Source organism: Chanos chanos, chromosome 1, assembly GCF_902362185.1.
Source record: "Chanos chanos chromosome 1, fChaCha1.1, whole genome shotgun sequence".
Lineage (NCBI taxonomy): Eukaryota > Metazoa > Chordata > Actinopteri > Gonorynchiformes > Chanidae > Chanos > Chanos chanos.
Window position 1 is genome coordinate 17,749,081 of NC_044495.1, and position 19,888 is coordinate 17,768,968.

General features: G+C 37.9%; 3 protein-coding genes across 4 annotated transcripts; 2 read left to right on the forward strand and 1 right to left on the reverse strand.

Moving 5' to 3' along the window:
- Window positions 1–5,135: 5,135 nt before the first annotated feature.
- Window positions 5,136–6,062, forward strand: tnnt2c (troponin T2c, cardiac). The gene is made up of 2 exons (XM_030773424.1): window positions 5,136–5,252; window positions 5,331–6,062. The coding sequence occupies exons 1-2, from the start codon at window positions 5,136–5,138 to the stop codon at window positions 6,060–6,062; spliced, it is 849 nt and encodes a 282-aa protein (XP_030629284.1).
- A 901-nt stretch (window positions 6,063–6,963) lies between these two features.
- Window positions 6,964–11,652, reverse strand: si:dkey-222f8.3 (Poly(U)-specific endoribonuclease-C-like). The gene is made up of 7 exons (XM_030777273.1): window positions 11,630–11,652; window positions 10,443–10,542; window positions 9,932–10,043; window positions 9,529–9,650; window positions 8,900–9,012; window positions 8,301–8,454; window positions 6,964–7,909 (listed from the first exon to the last, which is right to left on the reverse strand). Exons 1-7 carry the CDS (start codon window positions 11,638–11,640, stop codon window positions 7,649–7,651), a joined length of 873 nt encoding a protein of 290 aa, XP_030633133.1. The 5' UTR covers window positions 11,641–11,652; the 3' UTR covers window positions 6,964–7,648.
- A 2,175-nt stretch (window positions 11,653–13,827) lies between these two features.
- On the forward strand, window positions 13,828–19,152 carry cyb5r3 (cytochrome b5 reductase 3). Of its 2 annotated transcripts, none has more exons than XM_030781612.1 (9): window positions 13,828–13,952; window positions 14,307–14,432; window positions 14,665–14,737; window positions 14,894–15,000; window positions 15,319–15,448; window positions 15,900–15,983; window positions 16,438–16,523; window positions 16,734–16,833; window positions 17,919–19,152. In XM_030781612.1, exons 1-9 carry the CDS (start codon window positions 13,932–13,934, stop codon window positions 18,089–18,091), a joined length of 900 nt encoding a protein of 299 aa, XP_030637472.1. In that variant the 5' UTR covers window positions 13,828–13,931; the 3' UTR covers window positions 18,092–19,152. The 2 variants fall into 2 exon arrangements, with proteins under 2 accessions (XP_030637472.1, XP_030637481.1); XM_030781621.1 differs by lacking the exon at window positions 13,828–13,952 and adding an exon at window positions 14,031–14,080.
- Window positions 19,153–19,888: the final 736 nt, after the last annotated feature.

Consider the following 19,888-nt stretch of genomic DNA (forward strand, 5'->3'; position numbering starts at 1 on the left):
GATTTTTCACAGTGTGGAACTCTTTGTACTTTTTGATTATGCTTTGCACTTTGGCCACTGGCACTTGAAAACACTTAGATATGGCTTTATAGCCTTTCCCCATCTTGTGAGCAGCCACAATGCGCAACCACAGATCCTCACTAAGCTGTTTGGTATTAGCCATGACTTGCAGTTGACTAGTAACTGATTGGGGAACTACTGCATTGGCTGTTCTCAAGGCTTGCATTTTCTCAAAATTTTGCAACAATTTCCAGGGGTGTGAATAATTTTGGACATGGTCTTTTTGGTAAAAATGTAAAAAACAAACAAACAAACAAACAAACAGCAACAACAACAACAAAAAGAAATAGTTTAAATGTATCATTTTTTAATTTGTTTATATCATTTCCAGCCAGATGAAACCTACTGGTCAAATAAAAAAAAATCAAAACTTGGCATTGGTATGAATAATTTTGGGCTTGCTATATGTAGTGTCTTTCACAACAACATGTAAGTTAACAGGTCAGCACTCAGCAGCACTTTTCAGTAACCAGCAGAGGGAACCTTTACCGGAGTGCGTCTTAAATGCATGCGGCAAAAGATTTCAAACCAAGCGCTGTGGTAAAACTGCGCTGTGATATCTTGTAAGGCATGATAAGACGCTGCACAGGTGTCTTATTGTTTACTCATGACCACCCACGATAATGGGTGTATATACTGCCCAGAAGCATAGCACTAAATACTGATATGGTAGGCCTTTAGAAGGCCTACCACCTACAGCATGGATGAGTCTGAAATGACATCTATAACATTCTATAAAACGCGAGATGTCTTGGGGAAATTTGGCTGACCCAGATATTAAATGTTTCATAATTATATCTTTCAATAGGCCTATGCGATTCATTCGCGAAGTTCATTGTGGTTGGCTGTCGTGCCTTAATAGCCATTCTTAAGGTTTTTCCAAATCATGGGCTATGTGTAATGGTATGCGACACTTTTCACCCCTAAAGAATACACAGGCGATTTTGAAATGAAATGTATAAGTTAGTTTATTTGTGTACGACTGGTAGCACGGCAAAACAAAAGCGTTTAAGAGTAAGACTTGGATAGTAGCACATGGATACTCGATGCATGATTCGTAGACACGGTCGAGCACAGCGGGTACTTATGCCTCGTCTCTCTCACGATAACTTTTCCTTTTAAAATATGCCGAGCCAGCACAATAAACACATAATCTGCAAGTCATGCGGTGGCATAGTTTGGGAGTAAACATCCCAGAAAGATAGGTTTTAAGTAAAATTTGCACTATACAAAGGACAGCGGATTTACAGTCACAAGCAGGGTTTCTACGTGTAGAATTTTAATTGTTCAAATGGGGAAACTGTCTCCTTTCTTGAGAAGATTAATCAAAATTTTAGAAGCTCCAGTAGACCTAAAGGCAATTCTCTAAATTACTGTGTCATATGCTGCTGACAATATACGCGACCATCCCATAGACACTGAAGGGATATTTCGATTACATTATCAGTTTCAAACATTAATTTACGTCATGACGTTTTTCTCTCGCCGTGTGACGAAGACTCGTGAACAATGATGTCCACAATGATAATAAGAAGTAGGCTATGTCACATAATATCATTGTGATATTTGAACAGACCACTTTGCACAGTTGGCGCCGTTTCAGTTACAGCGTGTACTGGTTAATACGATTAAGCAATAGTCCTTAGTTTCATAAAAACAGCTTTCCTCATATTGGCCTTATTCTAGTGCCAGTAAAAGCATAAGCATCGCTAAGCATTTGAGTCCAGTGGACTGCCGCTGAAAGCTATAGTGTGTGTGGTGGGGACGAGACTAAGTATCAGTGCCCAAGAAGACGCTTTATAAAAGCGATGTTTGTAAATCTTTCATTCTGTGTGTCAACTATTTAAAATGATAAGATTGCACTTTCAAAGAAATAATCATAGGACATATGTAACAATCTGGATACAACAGAAATTGTTTATTAAAGAATGAATTAGACAACTCTAATGTGATTCCCACTTCACTTTCAAGTTACAGTTGCTCAACAACAACTTCAACTCTATATGCACTTAAATTGCTAACTGTATTTTAAAAAGTTTGACTAGCCCTATATTTAATTCTTATGAACATTTCTATCCCTCTACAGTTCCAGAAAATGTATTGCTATCCCTCTACAGTTACAGCAGTTTTTGGTCAGAGAAGTTTGTTTTGCTATAATTTGTTTCCAAACAAAATATTAATTTAGAGTAATAAACTTTTTATGGAGACATGGTATATCAGAAACATACGTTTTGTAAGCAACCTTTTTGGAGCATAAAAATGTTCTGTATTCAGGAAACATCACTAAAAATTAACTCAAGAATAGGGCCATCGACAGAGTTGCAGTCCGAAGAAAAAAAACTATTTCTTAGTGTGTAAATAAGCCTAAGTGCCTTTGGGACACCTTTCTTTTACAGATTCAACTTTTATGACAGCAGTTGTTATATTCTCTATTACCAGGGATTGGTACTGAGTGGTAGATTTCAGCTGAACTCCATGTTATCATAAATAAATTGGAGAACATGGGTTTTGTAATATAAACAAAAAAGAGGCATATCCAAAGGCTTTACAGTGAGTTTAGTCGTCTGATGTGTTGGTTTTCATATATAATTTATAACTGCACAACAGTTGTGTTATAAATTCTGTGATGATCTTTATATATTTCTTAGAGAACACTGTGTACGAAATGTCACTTCTGATCATGTAATTGCTTTGTATGATTATATAATAAACAAGCCAGTAGGATTTGGTGTATACCATACATTTTCAGCTGTAGAAAATGAAAAAAGATATTCCACGCCATTGTCATTTATTGTCTTTGGCACACACTGTAACAAGGATGTGGTTATTTTAAGCGCTTGCTGGTTGTTGCAGATCCTGTGCTCTTATTGAGAGACACAGCTGCCCTGTCCTAACTGGACAATCAAGAGCGAGATTTAAATAAGAGCACCACCTGCCTGTCACAAATTACTGATGGGCAGGAGTAGTAGGCTATACTGAGGGCTCTTTTGCTTAACAGGATTAAAATGAAAGCTTAGCTGCATTGAAGTTAATCTTTAATTCTGGCAAATATAGGGCTTTACACTACTAATGTCATTGCTTGTTAAGGTTATGAGTTTAAAATGTTATTGGAGATTTCCAGCTAGAAATGGAAAAGCATATTCCTTTGAATAAACATTTAAAATGCCCTCATAACACAATTGTAAATAACTAAATAAATAAATTAAAATTGGCTTGAGAGAACAGGCTTTGATTAATACAGTTATTTAAACACCCTTAACTAAACATTCAGTTCTGATTCTACATTTATGGCCAATGAGTCAATAAGAGACAATCGACCTGAAACCTGCCTCTGTCTGGTAAGTCCGGTATCACTGTATTATTTGTTATATATATATATGTGTGTTACATATGTTATAAATATATGTGTGAGCGTGTGAGTGTGTGTGTGTGTCTTTGCATGCGTGTGTGTGTGCGCGCGTGTTTTTAGGGTTATGCCTTTTTCTTTGCTCTGGGTAGAGGTAACAAGCCTGCCATTTGAAAAGCTTTATTGCTGGCACTTTGGGATCTCACCAATTCCCTAACCCTAAACAAATGCATTCCTGCTGAGGTTCCTTGGATTATCCTCAATTTTTCTGTCCTCACTTGCTGAAATCTTGTCCACAGGTCATTAACTGGGTTTTCAGCAACTATTTTGCCTTGGCTTTTAAGATACTTAAATGACAGCTGATTTATGTTTGGTGTCTCTTCTATGTTTAAAATTTATGGTTTCATTTCAACTTAATGGACACATTAAATAGGCTATATGTTATTCCATTAAAATGATTACAATGACATACTCAACACTTTGTCACTATGTTTTCTTGATTGTTCCACCGACAATGTGTGGTAGCTTAGCCTTCTAATAATACACAAGGCTACAGGAAACAAAAAATATTGTCATTATATTTCAAAACATGTAACTGCCTAGAGACATATGTTGGTGGATGAGTAAAAATGAAACAAGAGAGATGTTCCTCTTTGCTAGAAGAAGGCCAGCAGTGACATTCTGGAAAATTCCATCTTGTAGAAACAGCTGAAAGGGTAATGGGAATTCTTCGTGTACAAATGGGATCTGCCAGACGCCACAAGACAGCTGTCCGCATTTGTCAGTTATCACTCTGTCCAACAGTAAAATCAGTGGTCTTTCTTTGTGATACTTGATATTTATTGTTGTTATTGTTTGTCTGCAATACCATCACCACTAGTCTTCAATGTCATTGCAGCAGTCAAGTAAACTAGAGTGCAATTTTCTGTAATCTGTCCTTTTATTCTTTTATATGCTGGTGTCTCGGAATAATTTGATTACACTTCAGAGTTGAGATGTCATTTTCCATTTATGGACTGAATATGTAACTCCTATGGATGAGGTTTCTCTGTTTAGTGAGTGGAATGAAAATGAAAAGAGTGATAGTATGGCAGCCCAGGTTGGATAAAATTGAGCCACCATTATTTTTATGTAACTATACATTCTATATTAATGACAATATCTGTGTTACACATTAAATTATGTTTCCTTCATGACATTTACTTATTTGGTGAATGCCAATTTTTTACATAAAATTAACTCTGCATTACTGGAATTAATCTGTTTAATCTTTTAATCCAAAATCGTGTTGAAAATGCTCTGAGCATGTTCGATGTAATTAACCGTGTAAAGAAACCTCAAGCAAAGCACAAATGTTTTTGCATTTGTTTTGAGTCAGAAATAGAAACTCCCCTAATCCTTGCAGAGGAATGGGGTGCTTCAGACCCAGAGGTCAGGATCAGAGTCTGGGCATGAAGGCCCTAGAGGGACAGGACAAGACTCAGGGAAGGAGAAAATAGATTGCCTTCCATCTGTTCAAAAAAAAAAAAAAAGCCTCCCATCCTGACCAAACACCAATACTGTTTCATCCAGTCAAGAGGGTCACATGATAGCGGGAGCACTATAAAGGCTTGAGGCTCCCATACGGAAAACCGGACTTTTCTGAGACACCAGCTGAACTGAAAGAAGGAGTGAGTCTTTGCTCTTTCTGTTTTTTTCTTCTTACGTAGTCTAATTCAGTTCCAGAGCCATGTCTGACACAGAGGAGATCTTGGAGGAGTATGAAGAGGAGAGGGAGGTGGAGGATGAGATAGCTGAAGAGGAGAATCCACTGGTAGAGGAGGATGCAGAGGAGGAACAAGAGGAAGTGACTGAGGTAGAGGACCCAGAGGAACAAGAGGAGGAGGAACCAGAGGAGGTACCTGAGAGCAAATATGAGGTAGAGGAGGAGAGGGAACAAGAGCAAGAACCTCACGGTGAGGAGGCAGAGGAGGACTCTAAGCCCCGGCCAAAGATGTATGTGCCCAACATCACACCTCCTAAGCTGCCTGATGGAGAGAAAGTGGACTTTGATGACCTCCACCGCAAGCGTTTGGAGAAGGACTTCAATGACCTCCAGAGTCTCATTGAGCTACACTTCAGCAACCGGCAGAAAGAGGAAGAGGAGCTGATTGCTCTTCGCAACCGCATTGAGCGTCGCCGTGCAGACCGTGCTGATCAGCAGCGCATTCGTGCCGAACAGGAACGTGAAAGGCAGGCACGTCTGGCTGAGGAAAAGGCAAGACGTGAGGGGGAAGCAGCCAAGCTTCGTGCTGAGGAGGAAGCCAAGAAGAAGAAGATCTTTTCGAATAAGGGCTTCGGTGGCTATTTGCAAAAAGTGGATCAGAAGAAGGGTAAAAAGTTGACAGAGCGCGAAAAGAAGACTAAAGCTCTTATGGAACGCCGGAAGCCCCTTAATATCGACCATCTCAACCAAGAGAAGCTGGGCGAGAAGGCCCGTGATCTCTGGCAGTGGCTACGCCAGCTTCACTCTGAGAAATTTGATCTCGCTGAGAAGCTCAAGAGGCAAAAGTATGACATTAATGTACTGCGCAATCGAGTCAGTGATCACCAGAGGGGCACCAAAACTGCCAAGACCACCCGAGGAGCCAAAGGCAAAAGCGGATCCTGGAAGTAAGTCTTCTTTCACTGAGAGGTGGCGGAGTAAAGGACAGCTATGGTTCTTAGAATTGATGGGATCCCTAATTGGTTTTAAATAACTGTTAAGTCTCGCAACACTCCAATGGGTTCTTCAGTTGAACAACGGCTTCAGTCACATTTTTTTCATTCAACATGAGAACATTTCTGAGAAAGAGCTATCGTCTTTCTGATCACACCATAGTCTCTTTTTGCTTTGTACTACTCTGATTAACAGAAGTCCACGTTATGTGTTGCAGTGTACATTAGTATATGCAGAGTAGTTTGAATGTCACTTTGCCACACGGTGTAGGGCATTCTTGTGCAGATATTAATTCTGATGTACTTGACAGTGTTACTTTACAAAAATATGTATCGAGTGTCTATAATTACACTATATGATATAACACAGATGATGCATGATGTACAGGTTGCAGTAAATTTTAAAAAATGTTACAAACACAAAACTGCAATAAAGATATATTCACGTGCTGTGTCATTTTTCAGTTTATATATAATTCATATACTTTCTCTGATTGTTCTACTCTCCCTAGAGTGAAATTCTACATCTACCTGTCACACACTAGCACTTGAATTACTAGCCTCTTATTGTCTATGTAGGATATCACTAACTAGTAAAGATAATAGTGGAGAAGAATGTCATGTCAATTTAAATGTGGTGCAAGTACGCATCTGAAAGTCCTGAAAGAAATGCCTTTATGATTAGATATGTACTGTTCTAAGCAGAGAAAGTTACATCCATATGTCAGGAGTTCTCTATCTCAGATTAAACCAAATGTTATGAAAGAAGTACACATAATGTTTAATAACTACAAACAGTAAAACAGTCAAAACAGTAAGAGCAACAGACAGCTGAAAAACTAGCAACTACAATTACAATTAATTACAATTGCAATTAATTAATAGTGGCTATAAAATTGAAATAAGGTGCTATAATATAATGTTTTGAAAAAGATTAAAGCATGAACTTTCTATTTCCACATTTGTTTTCTTTTTAAGATGCTGTTATAAAGTAACACAAAAACAGTGACACAAACAAATGAAAATATAGAAAACAAAAAATTAAAGCTTCAGAGTTTGACAAATATTCAATATGGTGAATTAAACGAAACATAGACAATATAGACCATGCTATGGTGCATTATTAAAGCTGCCTTGTTGTCATCCCACAGTGGTTAATGAAAACATTTGTGCCCTATCTGTGTTTTTAGTCTGTGAACAAGCAATCATTTAAGTCAACTGAAAAAGATTTTTGAAAAACATCACATTCGGTGCCAAATGGAAAACTTTGGCTCCTTTTTTTTAGAAACATAAAACAGCTGAAAAATATATTTTGATTTCTTTCCAAGATAATATTTTATAATCAGAGAAACATAATAAACTGCATTTGTTTTAAACAAACAAACAAAAATATTAGAAAAAATGGGTTAGCTGCACTTTATGTAATTTAAGAGAGAAATGTCAGAGACAGCAGCAACCAAAAGAAACCAGTATTCTGTTCAAACTGTCTTAACAAACCTCTGACTTACTGTACACTCTTTACTATGAGGATCCACGATGAAGGATCTACAAATCCCTGTTATTGCTGCTGAGCATCTTAGGATAGGATGTTCCGATGGAACGCCCATATCTGCACACTATGATCTCCAGCAGATATTCATCCACCTTCACCACGACATTTGACGTCCGCTCAGTGGACATGAGGAAGACAATGGTGAAGAGTCCGACCTCAAATTCAGGGCTGACTCCGATGAACGAGCTGCCCACAGGCTTGACCAGGCCCTTCCAGCTGAACTGCAGGTTCAAGACGTGATCATCCTCATCTGGCTGCAAGGAATCAAGCACAGACGCCACCAAACATTACAAACATTCACGTAGGTGAGGCAGTACTATGCAGATTGGGCACTATTTCTAACTCTTGATTACATACAATACATTGGTACAGGGTCGTGAAGTACCACCTGGCTTATGGTGACTTTACTCTAAATACTTCTTTGCTGCTTGACACCGAGCTTAACAGCTACAATATGGTCACTTTGTATACTTCAACCAGTTCTATTACTTTACAATTAATGAATAGTAAAATCTGGCCAAATAACAAAAAAAAAAACCTCTGAAATGAAATCATCGTAGCAATAAATAACACGATTAACTAAAACGTTCAGTTCTAAACCCCCTCAGTATGGAAAAGGTCATAAATATGATTCCATGTTCATACTGTGTCTTTGTTGTCTCTGGCTTTGTAACCCTTATAGTCCACATGGCCATGCTTCTCCTGCAGGTAAAACTGAACCCAGTTATGGAGGCCCATGATCTCCTTTCCATGTTTGGTCTCACCAACAAATACATGCTCAAAACCACATGAATCAGCACTGTGGGGAACAAAAAAATGAAGATGTAATGTATATATTTTACATAGTAAAAAAGATTAAGGATTAAAGACAACAAAATACTGAAATAAGCAGAATATATTTTTGTGCATTGTATCTTTGTGTTTCAGAATAAAGCTAATTGCAATGACCCCATAAACAGAATAAAATAAAAACATCTACAGCAATTCAGATATGAAACCAAAAAACCCAAAATCTCCCTGTGGTGGTTACCTCAACATTTGCTGGCCAGGTATACATCTTCAGGAACTAATTATTTTCCAGTTTCTCTGACTTATTTCCAAATTCTCTATGCATAACCAAAATCAACAAACAGCACCAAAATTCTAGAGGAGTTCTGATAGATTTGTGAAATATCTATGTGCTCATAACACATACTGCAGCAAATGTTAAGCAAATAACAAACCTTTGAGGAACATATACTCACCCTCCACTCCGGTCTCTGTTATACAGTCTGAACCATATCTCATAGAGTTGATTCTTAAATTGCCGTATCTCAGGATGAGCCATGCCCTTACTGACCAGGTATCTGTAGGCACACTGTAATGAAAAAAAAACAAAAACAAACAAAAAAAAAAAAAGAAAAAAAACACTGACAACATGTCCATACTCTAGTTTAAATGCACGTGAAATAGTCGCAAGACACAGAAGAAACTTTCTATGATGAAGTCACTTGCAAACAGTGGTAAGATACAAGAAAGACAGTGTTTAGTTGAGCAGAGAAATCCATTTCACATTTAAAGGAAAGCATGAACTACAGAACTTCATGGGAGACGATTAAACAAAAACCAAAGAGAAATACAAACAATATATTTGTATATTCTTCCCCCTAAAGACCTTTACATATTCTACTCTGACTCATAAAGAGCCTGTACACATGTCTAGGCACAACTGCACTTTTTGGCTTGACATATTTAAAATTCCTTAAATTGTCTTTCAGGCTAAACATTTAATGTGAATCCCAACACAGAGTTTTAACTGGTATGGACTAGACTAAGCAAATAGGATGCAAAGCAGGAGGCACATTTAGGACCAGTAGGGAACCAGACAGTGTACCTGCATGACTTCTGTCTCAAGGATGGCATTTAAGAAGGAATTATTCTCCTCGACTTCCTGTGATGTCACCTGTTCAGTTACACCCGTGGACATTTCATAGTTGTCCAAAAGATTCATGAAGTCTGGGGTATGGGGGATTGGGGGGCAGGCAGGTTGGAGAGGAAAAGCACCCTAATAACATTACTATTATCATGATGTGGAATCTAGCTTAATGAGTAGTGTCTGTAAGTTAATTAACAAAGCAGGCAACATCTTGTAAACACACAAACACAAAACTTGACACAAAACACACACATAACACAAGACGCTTACTAACTTAATATTTGAAAAAGAACTGATTCTGCTCTGGGCAACACTTCTGGAGAACATATAAAGTGTAAAGCAAATGGAGCTCAGTACTCACGGGCATAGGTAGGGATAGTTTTGAGCTTCTCCTCATTGACATAAGAGAACAGAGGTGACCTGGCCCTGTCTCTGGCATAGTTACTGCCCTGAGCAACATAACCAGCCTTTCCCTGAAAATATCACATTTCATTTATGCGGTTTATTCATTTTCACACTAATTAGTGCGAGTCAGCGAAGCCTACGGTTTTAATCCCATTAATATATACTACAGTATATGTTCCATGTCAGCTCCTTTTACGTAAAACATCTTTATCATTTCTTTATTTCAAGAACATAAAACACAATCTATTCAAAACACAATCTACTCAAACACACATGAGAAGTGCTATCAGATAGAACCAATGAGACATCCAAACTGACTTTCAAGGCTTTACAAACATTACATTGCAGGTCTCTTTTGCAGTATAAAAAACCTAATTTGTTATTATTTTGTTGATTGTTTTGAGGTTGGGAGGATGCAAAAATGAGAGAAGTGGGGTTACTTGCTGCAGATGTTTACTTTCCCTTACCTGCAGAGAGATGGTATAGTCCTTCCCCGGCTTCAAGCGATTCACATCAACCTTCCACATTTGGTTTAGCACATCTGAGAGCTCCTGGTTTATATTCTGGCTAGAATTATGCCACAAAAACAGTAATAGACATTACCCTTCGGATTCATATAAAAAGATAAACTGAGGTGCTTATAAGCTGAAAACAGGTCAATATTCGCAAAATCTTGATTGTATTTCAGAATAAGAATAGTTGTCACACTAGACACAGGACAAAAAGACAGATATTTCCTGACCAGCTAAAGAGATTACAAGCTTGATCAAAGGCCAAACTATGGTGGACTACTCAGTGGGTAGATACAATCACATGGCATTCTAAATAGATAACACTAAAAGGACCAAGGGGATTTTTCAATTTGTTGCTCTGGCAATATGTGGTTTCATGTGGTGTTGCTGTCTTGTAATTGGTGCCATCTTTGTCTTTAGATCAGTTTTCCTCTTTATCCCAGTAGTTCTATCTCCACCATCACCATAGTACAAGGCACAGCTCAGATTCTTCCCAATGAGCAATATGACAAAATGAAAAACAATGTTTCTGCTACAAGATTCCAAGACATAAAAATAAAACCTACATTCCCATTAAATTTAAGGCATTTTGTTTCTTAATATAAATTGATAAAATGGTAGGAAATGCCACCGGGAGCCATTAAAACAGGGTTCAAAAGCAGAGCTCATCTGAAACACAGACTTGTAGTAAGTATGTACAGCTGTGCACCCGAGCCACCACCCCATCACAAAGTTAAATTGGAGGGTGGGTGAAAAGGCAGTGAGGAGTGATGCTTCTGTCATGTGGCTTTACAAACCATAGCGTAGTTTAACGACAAGCCATAGCTTCTTCCGGTTTCTTGAATTCTTATTGGATTTTCGGTAGACATAAATAAATAAAGAAAGTAAAAAAAAACAAAAGAAACGCTGAATGTTTAGATATAGCGAATAAGCACTGATTGGTGTTACTTTTCAATCTCATGTTGCCAGAAGAGTATTAGTCAACACATGATCGTTTCAAATTTGCATTGCAATAACTTCATAACGTCGACACATCATAGTGAAAAAAGAAAAAGGAAATAGAAAAAATAAAGAAACAACCGCATTACAATGGCAGCAGGTAGGTAAGTCGTTCTAGGTTTGTCGAGGAAAAGAAATCTTACCCCCTTGCCATTGCTGCTTTGTCCACGTCCACACAAAAACAGACAGTGCTTTTTCCAAGAAATAAACTGAAGTAACATTTATACAGTTATTCGATCTGTCAATCAACTGCAAAGGCCTCAGAACCTAGCCAATGCCAGCGGTGAAACCACTTCTGTCTTCCCAGGTCCGGCCCCGAAACGGATGTTTTAAAGTAGGATAGGCAGAAGAACGAAAATGAGGCGGGTCTGTTAGGGTTTTTTTTTTCCTTTTTTTACCCTATACGTGTCAGGGCGCAACAGGAAGGGAAAACATAATGTTACTACTGGGCACAAAAGCAGTGTAAAAAAAAATGTAAAACATTTTACTTATGTAAGGTAGGGTGACCATATTTTGGTTTTCAAAAAAAGGACGAGTGTGGGGGGACGGGGGGGCTTAGGAGCGGGATGATGCGTTCCCCTCCTAACTTACGGGGAAATTTAAGTTATGTCACTTTCGGTTCCTGTTGTTGCGCATGTAAGCCTGATGCTTGACAATGCAATGTGAAACTGCATCTGTACTTAACTGCCCCAATACATAGCCATACTCTTTAATAAGACAAATAACTACTAGCATAATAACAGGAGCAAGATGACCTGATTTCTTTCCATTCAAGTTTTGGTGGCGTTACGGCTTTCTTAAGGTCTCTTGGCTGTTGCTGCGGTGTTAACGGTAATGAACAAAATGCAGTTTAACCAATGTTTATGGCATGATAGTGTACATGACCGTCCATTGGATGGCAGGCGAGCGGACGGGACGTAGAGAAAAAAGTAAAAGCAATGCAAATGCACACACAATGAATGGCGACTGTGGAAAACAAAAGCCAAATTCCGGACATTTTTGGCGATTTAGAAATCCCGGACTTTTTAGGTCTGCAAAAGAGGACATGTCTGGGAAAAAGAGTACGTACGGTCACCCTATGTAAAGTGTTCGTCCAAGAGGTGCACACTAACGACAGTTACATTCATAAACAATAATTACTTTTAAAATGTTTCAAAAATAGATATTTTCTTATTTAAGCCATCAGTTAACCTCCCAATGCTGCGATCGAGGATTAGGCATATAATATAGATTATCAATGATTTATTCTGTTGTAATTCCTGTACCGTTGTTGTTTTTACCACTTTTTGTATACTACATTAAAAGTGTGAGTTGTATTGAAGTAGTAGGTTATACTTGTTTGATCCTAGTCGCATCTAAAATGCAGCAGTGCTTCAACATTCTAATCAATACAAACATATTTGACTTTTCTTCATCCTTATGTCAGTTTTTCTGTGAAGATCCTTCTTTAACAGCAGCTCAGATGTTCACCTTCAGCCCTTTTAAATGGCCATATTTTAGTGAATTAATGGATTCAATAAATGTAAATGTAATTACCGGTATGCTGCAAAAGAATTCTCAGGCAAAGGCCTTTTCACGATTTATTCTACACTGAATGTGTGTTAACTGCATTAAATAGTGTGACTTGAGCAAATGATGTAAATGTTTCTAGGATGACAATGCTTTCATTTGATTGTACAACTAACGAGGTATCGATCCTGGCTTATCTTGTTATTTTCTGTCTTTGAACGGATGCGACGTTAAACAATCAAAGGTATCAACGCCATAAAGATAACTGCATTTTATATAATACATTCATTCATTTTCTAAGCCGCTCATCCTAAGTAGGGTCGCGGGGGTAGCTGGAGCCTATCCCAGAGCTCACCGGGCGAAAGACGGGGAAACACCCCGGACAGGTAGCCAGTCCATCTCGGCAGTTTATTTGATGCAGCACAATAATAAATACTCTTTTTAATGTTTTATAATAATGAAAAAGTGTTTGTACTAGCACTTCAACTGTCACTTATGTCACGACAAAGTACAAATATCTAAACAGTTGTTCAAATTTTGTCCAGTAAGAAGAAGAAAACAGAGCACGAGTTGTATGGGATTTAGTATTCTGGCTAGGTAGGATGTTCTTCTGGGTGATCTGAGCGTCATAGCGTCAGAGTAGTTGGGGAATTCTCAGTAATACTGATGGAGAAAAGACAATACAGTATTCACCATGCACAAGCTTACGGGCTGGCTGAGTAAACCTGCCTCCAAGAGCACTAAACATCCAGAATGAACGTATGAAAAAGCCTAGCCTTTTATTTTGAAAATTCGGCGCACATCGTGGATCCACGTCACCACTGATGGGTGGGTGCAACAGACAGCACAACTGTCAGCTAGAAATCTAAAAATTTAGGTTGGTACCAACTAGTTAACAGCGTAACTAGCAAAGGTGGACTTGAAATATTGAACAACATGCTGTCCTACATTTGTAATGTGAGTATACGTTGCGAAATGAATGTGTAGGTCTGTTTAAAGTCGAGCAGTTGCCCCAGAGTCAAATTTGTTTGTGAACCGTACCTTTGACCAGCAGTGGATGTATCTCATGTGAAATGATTTGTATGGTAACTTTGGACGTTGTTTCTGTTACACCGATTAGTTTGTGGAACAACACACTGTGAGCTAATTATAAGTTGTTCATTGTAGGTCAATGCTTTGCTTTGATAGGTTAGCTCTTAGCTTTAGCACACGTAGCAAAAAAAGAATCCTAAAATTCTGTTTGAGGATTGCCATTTTCATGTGTGCACATAGTGTGAATTACTGTTTTGTCTTGCTCACTTCCCTCCGCAGCTCATCCGTTGCAGCTTCGAACAAATTTTTGGTTTTTTCCTGCGTCTTTTATGGTCAAAGCGAAAGCCTGCCATTACTCTCGAGGACCCAAATGTCAAGTATGCGCTACGCCTCATAGATAAAGAGGTGAGGCTTGTCGGAAGTCTCTCGACTCGAGTTTTCTGTTTGCGTGTTTTGGTCGAAAGAGGGAACATAGTGGAGTGCAGTTAAATATACTGAGTCTCATGGGGGAAGCACATCGTGTTGTACCCCTTTCTAATTTATCGGTTGATATTTTTGACAGATTACCTGAGGAATCTTAATGTAATGCGCGTATTATCAAGACAAGATATGCATATCTGCTCTCTCTATACCACAGATAATCAGTCACGACACCAGGAAGTTTCGCTTTGCTCTGAGGTGCCCTGAGCATGTCTTAGGTCTACCTGTCGGTGAGTCTAGACTTTTTAAAAATGCGCTTAATTGATTTGAAGTTGAAACATAGATGTCCTCCGTAAGGTACACACAAATATCCATTGCATTATGGCTAGAAGCTTTTTTTTATCCTGTTGTTTATGTTTAACATTACCTGGTGACGCTCTTTGCAGGGCAACATATCTACCTGTCTGCAAAAATAGATGGAAACCTGGTTGTGAGGCCTTACACCCCTGTGTCCAGTGATGATGACAAGGGCTTTGTGGACCTTGTGGTCAAAGTAAGTTTTGACTGGGAAGCAAAAATCTGGATCTTCAAAAGTTTCTGTCTGTCAAGAACAGTCATACACAGCCTGCTTAATTTCATCTTTATTTCCATGGAAGCATTTTGAAATTCTCTTCATGAAAAACAGTGATAACGTTACACCAGCGCCAAGAGATTACTCAGTATCTTGATTTCATAATATTCTTGTACTGTCAGTTTTACTGGGTGCTCCAATCATGCTTCTGTTTTTAAATTTCTATGTTTTTTTGTTTTTGTTTTTTGTTTAACCCTAGTTTCATTTAAAAAAAATCTTTATATCTCAACTTTGATACAGATTTACTACAAGAATGTCCACCCTAAGTTTCCTGAAGGTGGCAAAATGAGCCAGTATTTAGAGAGTCTTCGAATTGGCGACACCATTGACTTCAGAGGACCAAGTGGCCTGCTGGTTTACAAAGGCAGAGGTCAGCACTTGCCTAAGCCTGGAAAATGTGTGGGAGAGTTCAAAGCATATAACCAGAAAAAGTCAAGCACATGATGTCTACTAAAGATATTTGTGTACTTGGTTACATTTTTAAGGAGATCTTTACATCTTTAAGGAGAAACATCAAATATTAATGCTACAACTGATTTTACAGCTTAAATATATATGAGGACCTTAGAGCACAGTTATTCAGTAATCAATAGTTCTTGATTAGCAAGTGCCTCTTCAGTCTCACATGTGTGCAAATTATTTCACAACTTTAACATTTTTGTATATTGGGTATGCATTGTCTCTGTGTATCAGTATGTGCTGGGTGTACCTTTGATACCGTTCGGAGCAAACTGCTTTTATAAGCACATAATATGCATTTTAAGTTATGAGTTTTTTTGAGATTGTTGTAAAGATTATCTCATGGATTTACTTTTCCATAGGGAAATTTGCCATCAGGCCTGACAAGAAGTCTGAACCTGTTATTAAGACTGCAAAGCAAGTTGGTATGATTGCAGGAGGGACAGGTAAGTAGGATGTATTCAGAATAACACATTGTGGTTGGATATCATTCATACAGTCTTGCCTGCTAATACCTGAAACTCATTTTGTTTTCTGATATTAGAGTCTGTGTAATAAGTATTTTGTGTGTAAGTTTTTTTCTAAGAGCATACTCTTTGAAAAATGACCTTTGGTGATCAAACATAATACCTAACACATTGTGATAGTTAAAGATTCAAATTAAATTATAGTCACCCTTCAATGCTGTACTCAGTGTCCTAAGATAGAGCTGTTGTTGAATGCTTTATTTCAGTTAATTTCCAATTACATTGTTGAACTGTGTACAGACAGTTACTTTTGTCAGGGCTGTCAATTCTTTAGCATGTGCTTTTTCATTCTTTCATGTTGTGAAACAGGATCATACATAGGTGGATTGCTAGGGGCTCCCTGATTGGTTGATCTTTTTGTTTGTCACATCAGGTATCACGCCCATGCTGCAGATCATCAGGGCAGTCATGAAGGATCCGAAAGATCAGACAGTGTGTCATTTGCTTTTTGCCAACCAGGTAACCAGTCAGCATCTCATGGGACTCCAACTGTTAGGCACATTATTTTTTTTACTGGTCAGATAAAAGAGAGCAAAGTCTGTTGTTCTCAGACTTTAGGTGATGTTCTGTTACATTATCTGTTTGTTTGTTTTGTTTGTTTGTATTTTCCATTTGAAGTTTGAACCTAAAATTAACCATATTCACCTCCTATACCGCCTCCTCAAACAGACAGAAAAAGACATCCTTCTACGCCCCGAGTTGGAGGAAGTTCTGGCCAATAACCCGTCTCGATTCAAGCTGTGGTTCACTCTTGACAGGGCTCCAGACGGTAAAGAGTAACTTGTGTTAAGCCTAAGATCATCTTACTTATATCCTGTGCTCTCAAATGTCTGGTGTCTCTGTGTGGGAAGTTCTAGTAAAGAAGTTGTGAATTTTGCATCCGAAATAAGAAACTAATTTGTTACCATCTAGTATTTAAAAAGGATATGGCTAGATATAGCCATAAAAAAAGGTATCATAAAGATAAAGATAGTGTCTGGAAGCATTTCTGACTCTCTCAGAGTCACCCATAAATGATATTGATGTAGACATAGAAATGGTGTAGCAGTCATGAATATAAGCGGCAAAATAGTATTATTTGTGGAGGACCAGGAAATCAACTGGATGTTGCTGACTTTCTCTTTCAAACTCTTTTTTTAATTAGACTTTGCAGTAAGTGCGCTAAACCCAATAATCTGAAAGATGAAAAGATGTCAAAAACAACCAATTGTCTTAGAAGTTAAACAAATGATAAGCAATATGTTATAAGTACATATACAGGTTGAGTATCCCTCATCCAAAATGCCTGGCACCAGAAATGTTTCAAATTATGGATTTTTTTCTGATTTTGGAATACTGTATTTGAATTTTGGAGCATTTCAGATTTTCAGATTAGAGATGCTCAACCTGTACATACAGACGTACATATGTATGTGAATATGTGTACATAATTTTAAAGTAATTGTTTATTTTTGACATGTTCCACTTATTAGATTATCAGATTATCCTCCAAATCAGTCCAATGAAGTGTTCACACAGTGGAAGTGATCGCTTAATTGCAGATTGAATGAGCAGAGTACTACGATTCTCTAGCTACAACGAGCTCAAAGCAGAATCAAAATAGCACACAGGAAGTCTTAAAAAGCTGTTTTCTCATTTATTACCATAATAATTTAGGTTCTGCTTTAGATATCTAAAATATTTCAAAGAGGAGGTCATTCAGAACAGTTAACATTGTCGGAAATCTAAACTGTTTAAAAAGTAAGAATTTAATAGAGTATCTGAATTTTCTGAGCTCCCCCACCTATCAAATTAGCCTCCTATCATATGGACAGGTCACATAATTTCTCATTATAACCCTTATTTGTGCAATAGGTTGGGAGTACAGTGAAGGCTTCATCAGTGAAGACATGGTCCGTGATCATCTTCCCCCTCCAAGTGATGATACTCTAATCCTCATGTGTGGGCCCCCTCCAATGATCCAGTTTGCCTGCAACCCCAACCTCGACAAAGTGGGCCACTCTAGCAGCAGACGCTTCACCTTCTAGAATGTTCCACATTCATACCTAACACACAAACCAGAGCTAGAGGCTGCGTTTGGAGAGTGTAAGTCTTGGCTTAGCCTTAACCGTTGTGTGAAACCTTACAGCTATACCATATATGGTGAGAGCCTTACAATGTAAATGGCCCTTTGTTTTCATAAAGTATATATAACAGTTTCAAAGAGTAGTGTTTAAACCTCTATCAGTAAAATATATGGACCAGAAATAATGTCCAGAGTGGATACCATGATTTGTCGACCCAGAGACAATTGAATCTCTCAAGGTAAATGTTTAGTTGAAGGTTAAAAGTCATTGGTTGCACAAGGAAGAGAGAACTACCTATGGCATTGACAGAGCTTAGAAAGACTGTTACCAGTTAAAGCACTTCCATGTCAGTATGTGCCATAATGTCCAACTTGAATTGAATAAGTGTATGTATGAGAATAATGTATGGGTTGGGATTGTCTGTATAATATATTTCCTCTTATTTAATTAGGCAGATGTTTTCATGACATGATCTGAATCTACTTGTTTAATCTGTGACACTGAAGACTCCCTAACAGATTCCATGTTCAGTGAAACATAAAGAAGAAAACATCAGTTTGTTCTGTTTCACTGTGATAATATGGCCTTTTGTGCCTTAGCCCTTGTGAGGTAACTTTTTTTTTGATTCAGTGTATTGCTGTCACAGAAAAATAATACAAATGCCTGCTTAGTTTCAAAGCACTTTTCGTGTGCCATATGCGTATATGATATGTTATATGAACGACCAACGTGGCTTTAGCACTCACCCATTCCATTAATGGGTGTTTCCTTAGCTTGGACTAAAATTGCTCATTCTGATTCATCGCTGCATCTTTCAGCATATTCATTTTATTCCTCAACCAAAACATTTTGGCAACAAAGATGCTGTCACAATGTAAGTGACACTGTCTAGAACCTGTTGATGTCTGTTTTGATTATGGTTGTCCTTGTGATATCCATAATCAAGACTTGCATGAATTTGTGTTGGAAAAAAAAACAAACAAACTGGTCAACAAAAGTAAAATCTATCTTGTATACCAACAGTAGTTGTTCTCTTTTTTGTAAACACTACTTTTTACCTAGTGCAAGTATAATGTTCTCATTTATCAGACAAATAGACAATGAATGTACTTGATTTATGTGTATATTTCTGAGGCCCTTTGAATAGAGCTGGCAGCCTTTATGTCATCAATAGGAGTTTGCTGAACATCAAAAAACAGGAGGGACTGATGCTGAATATTTCTACAGAATTTTATTCATTTTACAGATACAAAAGCAGTACATTCAGCATTCACTGAAATGGATAAAATGTCATAGCAGTATCTGCTGTCTTGTCAAAATGTTCATGTATTTCCAATAAAACACAGCCCCCCCACCTCTCAGATAATGCTACAATGCATGCATAATGAGTAAATTAAGGGTATAGTTACTCTCAGGTAATATAATTTTACCTCAGCATATATTTCAAAAAGCATGCAGAGTTTAAACTTACACTACCTTTACAACAGAAAGAAGGATGGTGATATTTTTTGAACCAGTGTTTGATTGTCCTTTGTCAAAAGTCATCTGACACTTACTAAGACATTAAATGACCTGATAAATAACGTGTCCTGAAAACAAACTACTTTGGTAAGATTCCAATCAGGTCACAGATTGCCAAAATGCATATTCCCCTGTCAGAATTCTTGGTCTGAATTTAGGCTTGTACATAATTAAACTATGGTCAGCTTCGATGTGCAGCATTCAGAGTTCTTTAAACATTACAAATGGTGCCCCGAA

Bases quoted from the DNA above. Each gene is read 5' to 3' on its own strand.
- tnnt2c (XM_030773424.1), top strand. From the start codon at position 5,136: ATGTCTGACACAGAGGAGATCTTGGAGGAGTATGAAGAGGAGAGGGAG. The intron at 5,253-5,330 runs GTGACTGAGGTA...TATGAGGTAGAG, and splicing joins CAGAGGAGGAACAAGAGGAA to GAGGAGAGGGAACAAGAGCA.
- si:dkey-222f8.3 (XM_030777273.1), bottom strand. The intron at 9,651-9,931 runs GTGAGTACTGAG...CCCATACCCCAG, and splicing joins AACTATCCCTACCTATGCCC to ACTTCATGAATCTTTTGGAC. The intron at 7,910-8,300 runs GTATGAACATGG...GATTCCTTGCAG, and splicing joins CCAGAGACAACAAAGACACA to CCAGATGAGGATGATCACGT.
- cyb5r3 (XM_030781612.1), top strand. From the start codon at position 13,932: ATGCTGTCCTACATTTGTAAT. The intron at 13,953-14,306 runs GTGAGTATACGT...TTCCCTCCGCAG, and splicing joins TGCTGTCCTACATTTGTAAT to CTCATCCGTTGCAGCTTCGA. The intron at 15,001-15,318 runs GTAAGTTTTGAC...ACTTTGATACAG, and splicing joins TTGTGGACCTTGTGGTCAAA to ATTTACTACAAGAATGTCCA.